Source organism: Cornus florida, unplaced genomic scaffold (genome assembly GCF_030987335.1).
Source record: "Cornus florida cultivar Cherokee Brave unplaced genomic scaffold, ASM3098733v1 CherokeeBrave_3.0.0_Hap2_Chr09, whole genome shotgun sequence".
Taxonomy (NCBI): Eukaryota; Viridiplantae; Streptophyta; class Magnoliopsida; order Cornales; family Cornaceae; genus Cornus; species Cornus florida.
Window position 1 is genome coordinate 51,401,926 of NW_026775579.1, and position 7,488 is coordinate 51,409,413.

Genomic DNA, 7,488 nt, shown 5'->3' on the forward strand with positions numbered 1-7,488 from the left:
AAGACTCAAACCATATATAGCTAACATTTGGCAATTTCACAATTTGACTTTTCTTCGCAAGCATTATAAATTCAAAATTTAAGAGAACCTTAACAATTTTGTATCTTGAAAATTTTTATATTCTTAAGTTCTCATTGATGTGAAAGAAAAAGTCTCAGTAACAGTTGTTTATCATTTTTTTTATTGTTAGTTTTTTTAACTTTTCTTCTTGACTTTAGACCAATCACAACTACTACGAAGTATGAATAAATTAATACTGACATTTATGGTCTAGTCTTGTTTTCACACTATCACCGGTAGATCCTACGAAATTCATGTGCATACTAAGGAAAGTTTTAATATCAATTTATGAAGTAATGGTATAGATTTCAGAATTAGACTAAAATTATTTTAGTAAGGAATGATGTCATTATTTTTAATAATATTACTATCTCTATTATAAATTAGATGTCTTGTTTGGAAAATCGTTTCTAAACAGGACATCTGTTTTGAAACAAAGGAAGTATTATTTATCCTCACTCACATAAAACAGTATGATATATTAACCTCTCCAACTACTTTTCGATATTTCGACATAAATTCTTCACTTTTTTATTATAATTATGTCAAATTTCGAACATGGCCGTTCGAATGATAACACTACGAGAATTATACATACTTGAACTCCTCTTTCAGCGAATGTGATCTGACCTCAATTTATGTGCATGGCAGCTGTTTTCCTCCTTACTTTGTTGTTGTTCCTCAACCTAATTTATTCATTAATTTAAGATTAATATTTTAAGACCTGACATTTTAGATCTTTTCTTTAATTTCTTCAGATTCCTAAACTTATGATCAAACTTAAAAGTTGTATTAGTACTGGTGGAATTAAAGTAGCGTAGGTTTGGACAAGAAAACAAAGGTGATGGTCATTAAGTATTTGACGTGTGTATTATTATGATTATAAACATTCTTTTATTAAAAAAGTTATCTTTAATGTTCAAAATTTGTTAAAATATGTTCTAAAACACTTGAGAAGTTTAGATTTGTGATTAAAGTCGATGTGAAATATGGAACACATGTTGTGTTATAAATAAATAAATATATATTTTTTAAAATTATGAAAATATTTAAAAATATTAAAGACGTATTCACAAGTGTTTAAAAAAATATCAATATCTAATACCGAAATGATCAATACCGTTACTCTTGTGGAAGTATTCCTACTTCTTAAGATATATATATATATATATATATATATATAGGTTCTTGTAAAATTAATATACAGTGTTACTCAGTGATGGGTGGAGGGGGTAAACACGTAAATATCAGGTACATATATATATATACAATCCAATTAAATATATGTGTGTGGAGAGGGACAAACATTGAGCACGTTGAAGGTTAGCATGATCCAGCTGTTTTAGCTGATGTTATCGAACCACGTCTTTGCTGATGTCCTCTCCAACTGATGAACAAATATTCAAACACTTAATTATTGTACTAATTTGTTATATATGCGTGTTTAATTAGTGGATTATTAATTAGTCAATGCTGACAATCTTAGTGGAGCTAGCTCATTTAGAAAGTGAACATTCCAATCAACATTATAGGGTTAATTTTAAATTGAATCATCGGATTACGTGTCCTATCCTAAAATCGTCCACACCCTCAAATCCTCTCTGTATAGCATTAACAACCTCGAATTAACAAAAGAATGTTTATAATCATAATAAATAATACACACGTGCAATACTTTAAAAAAGAAGTAAATTAAGCAGGCTGTTTATGCTTTACAGACAGGATTTGAGGGTGTATGTCGACAATTTTAGTCCGAGGACCAGTTGATTGCAATTTAAAATTAATCTATATAATGATGTTGTTTGGAATGTTCACTTTCTAAATGCACGATTTGGGAAATTAAATATTCAAAGGAAACCGCGGGCTATACCAGGCAAATTGCTTTTTTAAAACTTTGACTATAAATGAACATTGGCAAAAGTGTAAGAATCATGTAGTATTATTAAAGTAAAAAATAATATACCAATCAACAAACGCCAAAAAATATAGCTCAATGATCATGAGATTCCTTTTTATAACATTTTATATAGATAAGGAATTGATTTGTAACCCGAGATGATTCATGAATTACTTTTTACTTTTGTGATAGTACAGGGATTTTTTGCACTTTTACCATGAAAATTTGAGTGAATATAAAAACATCAACAGAAAGTAACAAAGGAATTTTTTTATATCACCGAATAAAAAACAATCTTTTGAATTAAAGAAGAGAAATCAAGCGGACAAAGAAAAAGAACCTACAAGCCAAGGAGATGTTTAATCATTTGGTAACCAGAGTCATTCTTTGATATTGATAAATCATCACTATGAGTTAGACTCAATAGAATTTGATCAATCTTTTTTTTTATCGTTAAGGCAGAGAATTGAACCAAAAATTATCTTTCTCTATCATCAATCGAATCACTGTTCATGACTCAGGATTCTATTTTATCATCAATCCAATTCCTGTTCCTTTTTTTTTTTTTTTTTTTGTAATGAATAGATCTTTTTACTTTTATGATTTAGATGTCGGTTGCGTTCATATGCATGGAATTGGAATTTATGGAATTGGAATTTTTTTTTTTTAATTTAGGCTTCGTTTGTTTCGACGTAAAATATTTTTCATTTTTAGGTAAAATATACTTTTATTTTTACTTTATCAGCGTTTGACAAAGATTTATGTTGAAGTTGAGATCAAGTCTATCGAGCGGGGTATATAAAATAACTTGCCGAAAATTAATGGATAAATTATTTTTATTAAATTTTAATATATTTTTTTCTTCGTAAATATTTTTCGACAACCAAACACCACAAAATAAAAAAATATTTTACGTCCAAACAAATAAAGCCTAAATTTTGTTAGTTATTTATTTATTTTTTTTCCTAATTCCACAAATTCCTATTCCAAATCTCCAATTCCATGCAAATGAATACAACCTAAATATAAAAGATCATTCTACCTTCATGCATTTTTTTGTTGTGGTTCCTTAAAATTATATAAGACGAATATATATGACGGATATAGAACACAAATACAATACTATATAAATGATATGGCAAATCTTAAAAAATATAAGATACGAGTATAATATGAATACATTAAAAAATTATAATATAATATATATTATTTTATCATTTTATCCATATTATGAATATAATCACTAATTTGGAGCATAAAACTAGATATTTGTTATTTTTGTTTTCTTAAATTTTATATTATTCTTCAAATGAATCTATAATATATTTTAAATTGCATTGGATCACTTTTTTCCAAAAAATTAATTATAAAACCACCCACCATATCCTAAAAGTGTCCAAAAAGTTTTCTTGTAGTGCCCAACGGTCTCAACTAAAAAATAAAATATTTAATTTTCAGAATAATTCTAATCGATACCGACACCACTTCGTGCTAGGACAAACCCTATCTAATATATACCCAACATGTTGATATGGATAAATTGTCTATATATGAATTTACGTGAAAAAAATAATAAATAATAATCTAATGTGTACACGTAATGTTTCATAATTTTTTTTTTTAAAAAAAAAAAAAAAAAATCAATTCTGGTTAGCTAATTAACAATATTCTTTTTTCTTAGAGTACTTCCAATCAATTAATAGGGTGCATGTCGCAAATTTATCTCATTGTACCCATGATTATCAGTGAAGATGGTATAATTTTTCCTCTTAAACAGGAAGGTTGAATGTTTGAGATAAACAAAAAAATTGAATATTCTAGTATGGGAGTGTATGCGTTTTGTTTGAACTTTTTGAAGTACATATCACACCCTTTACATAGAAAAACACCCTTAAAATTTTAATTTGATATAAATAAGTCCATCAGACAAATTTGAATCTTAAGTTGACTAAATTACCCTTACTGAATCATTTTATAAAATATATAAAAATAAATAATTTTGTAAAATAACCAAAAATGACATTATTGGAGGACGTCCCTCATGTGCAAAAAACACCCATAAAATTTCAATTTAGTATAAATAGGTCTGACAAATTTAAACCCTAAGTTGATTGAATTGCCCTTACTGAACCATTTTATAAAATATATCCATCACATATTGGAGGACGCCGACAATGGACAAGTAAAGATAAAAATAAAATAAAATAAAATAAAATAAAAGTATAAAAGAAAAGTAAAGACAAAAATAAAAATAAAAAAATAAAAAAAATGAAAATAAAGTACAAATTAGAGAAAACAAATCTACTCCAAACTCCGAAAATCAGTGCACATTGATATTGAGATAATTTTTTTTTTTCAAAAAAAAAATTGGTATGGAAAAAAAAATAAAAAAAAGTACAAAACAGTAAATTAGAATCTCAAAAAATTCAAAACTTTATTCTACAAATTCTTAAATTTTCAAAAAAAAAAAAAAAAAAGTTTAATATATAGAGAAAAAAGTTTTACAAAAAAATATATATATATAAGGTAACGTGTACATAACATTCATATACTATGAGATTAGTACCATATATACTCCATTGGAAGAATAAAAGGGTAAAACGGGTATTATAATATTAATTTATGTCAAATTTCTGATTGAGGAATATTTTTATATAATATAAAAATAATAAGGGCATTTTTTTACACACTTTTTCAAATAGGAGGTTAAGTACTAGTAGGAATATATTTTAAAGTTGTTTTTTTAAAGTTGTTTTTTTAAGCATATTCTTATATGTAAATACTGCGGAGAAAAAAATTTCATGAATACTGCAGTAGGGCCCAGAATCTCCTGCCGCCTCCGATCAAACCGCGTCCTAATCAGGAAATTAACACCACCCACCATGTCTTTCTTCCAAATGCAAAACCACTTTCTTTTTCTTTTTTTTCTTTTTTTCAAGTTTTGAGTCGCATTTGTTCACGAAACCAGCAAATGTGATGTTGACACTGAAATTTGCTTGGAAGCTCCTTAATCTTATAATATGTGACCACGTTGCAATCATCATACCTGAATGACTTTAACATATCCACTGTTCCACACCTATATATACATGAATGGATCACAATTACCCCTTCCTGAATCTCTTTGTCGAATACTTCAATACATTGCATCAACAACTTAGCATCACGGAGGAGCCAAGTAGCAACCAAGGTGGATTTAGCATGGCCTCGCCCTACCGGGGAGTCCGGAAGCGGAAATGGGGCAAATGGGTGTCGGAGATTCACGAGCCAGGGAAGAAAACCCGAATTTGGCTAGGAAGTTTCGAGACTGCGGAAATGGCGGCTGCGGCGTACGACGTGGCGGCATTGCACCTTAAAGGTCCCAAAGTGCAATTGAATTTTCCCCAACTTAGGGACAGTTTTCCTCGACCTGCAAGCTCGAGTGCTAAGGATATACGTCTGGCGGCACAAGAGGCTGCTTCGGGTTTCAAGAGGCCCACTAAAGAGCTTGAGCCAGGTAGCTCTAGCTCTAATCCAAGTCTAGTAAGGATAGAACTCTCTCCGAGTCAAATTCAAGCCATTAATGACTCACCTTTCGACTCACCCAAAATGTGGATGGAGTTGACTGATGCCCTTATGGTAGAAGAACATATCATATTTTCTAATGATATTGAGATAAGTGATGAGGAAGAAATACCTGATGATTCCCTATGGGATTCTTAGGTATTTCAATACTAGAAGCTACAGTAATGACCGACCATTTAATTATACATATTTACTTTTTATAACCATACTATATTTCATGCTTGGTCATTTGATTTTTTCAAATGGGTCTCTTTTAACATCAAATTACTTTTATATGGAGGGTCCCATAATCAGCTGAAAATATTTTTGACAACTCATTTGAAAAAGATTTTAAGTGAGTGAATTTTTTAGTGAAAGGGTTAAAATTTCAACTCTCAGATATGCTACAATTTTTATAGTCATGAGTGGTGTGATGTAATTTATATTGTTCCTTTTTTTTTTTTTTTTTTTTTTGGGTTTGTTTGTTTCCTACTTTATATATATAAGAATCGAATTGTTGTTATAATAAAGTGGCTTTTGATTGTTTAGTATACTCTTTATCAATATAGTATATTATATACGTATCTAGTGTGAGACCTCTCTTTAATCAAAAGTGAAGTTGTACCAAGAAGTTCTGTGTTTGGTTGAAGTTTTAAGTGTGGGGAATATTAACTCTCTTCAATTCAATCAAATGGTAGATGTTTGTATTATCATCAGTCATATTTTCACTTTGCTCTCCTAAAAAATTAGGGTCCCTATTAATTCTCTCAAGTCATCTAAAGTTTCATTCAATTTTCGGGTTGTATGTATTTAAAGGGAATATATGACAATAAACGACGACCTGACATAAACTTACTTCACCACAAGCACTACAATAAAAGAAAATGTCAAGCACAGAAATAAAAATGCAAAAAACTCACAAAAGGTCCCGAAACTTCAACTTCATTCCCTAATCCACACGATCCTTGCACCAAAATACCTGGACTTGAAAAAAAAAACATTTTAAGAGAAAAATATATACAAGTCCTAAGCTATAAGAATTAAACTAAAACTAATCTTTAACTTAACAATGAAACTGTTACACAGTCCTTGGCAACGGCGCCAAAAATTGATGTGACAATAATAAAAGAGTACACGCAATAGAATGAATTCTTGTAGAATATGGCTATGTTGAGGTGTCGAATATTAAGGATTGTGGTGGATTGTTAAGTATGAGAATACTTCCAATCTAATTCGAAAGAAAAGATTGCTTTGTTAATTTTCTATTCCTAATTGCAAAGGAATTAAAGATAATTGAAAGTAACCTAAGCTCAGAGATGTAGATATCAAGGAAGAAAGGTTAGTGATTTGACTTCACCACTAACCTCATAATAATGATCAATTATATTTCATTCGGAGAAATTGACATTATGTATAACTATGAATCATGTGGCTACAAATACACAATGATAATGACAAGAAGATATGTATATAATCAAGCATCAACTATAAATCATTTTTGGTTAGTACAAATTGCCTACCTAACTACTCTAAACTAGGGTGTAGCACAACTTGTCTTCCCTTAGCATGAATTATCAAAACACTTATTTATATATTTAATGAAAATCATTGTAGGATCATTACTTTTATAATCACATAATATAAAAGTAATTTGATTTCAATTAAAATAAAACCAATTCTAAGACAAGATAATGAATTTCATTAAAACTGATTACAAATATTAAATCTTAATTGTTTAGCATAACTAAGTCAATTATCTAAACCACGCAATTAATATACATAACTAGAAAATTCCCCAAAGTTAAATATAATTAAACCATGTTACTTGGCTAAGGTTACAAAAATTCCTTAGGAAGAATTTAGCTACTTGTGGAGAAGATAGAAAGTTTTATCATTGAGGAGTACACCATCTCTATTACGATCGATGCTAACCATAGTAGAAGGTTGTGTAACCTTGGCAAGGCTTGTAAGATGTTTGGTATTCTTTC

The 7,488-nt window shown here is 29.1% G+C and overlaps 1 protein-coding gene across 1 annotated transcript; it reads left to right on the forward strand.

Annotated features, from left to right (window-relative positions):
- Positions 1-5,125: 5,125 nt before the first annotated feature.
- LOC132272606 (ethylene-responsive transcription factor ERF022-like) lies at positions 5,126-5,659 on the forward strand. The gene has a single exon (XM_059773721.1). It carries the CDS (start codon positions 5,159-5,161, stop codon positions 5,657-5,659), a length of 501 nt encoding a protein of 166 aa, XP_059629704.1. The 5' UTR covers positions 5,126-5,158.
- Positions 5,660-7,488: the final 1,829 nt, after the last annotated feature.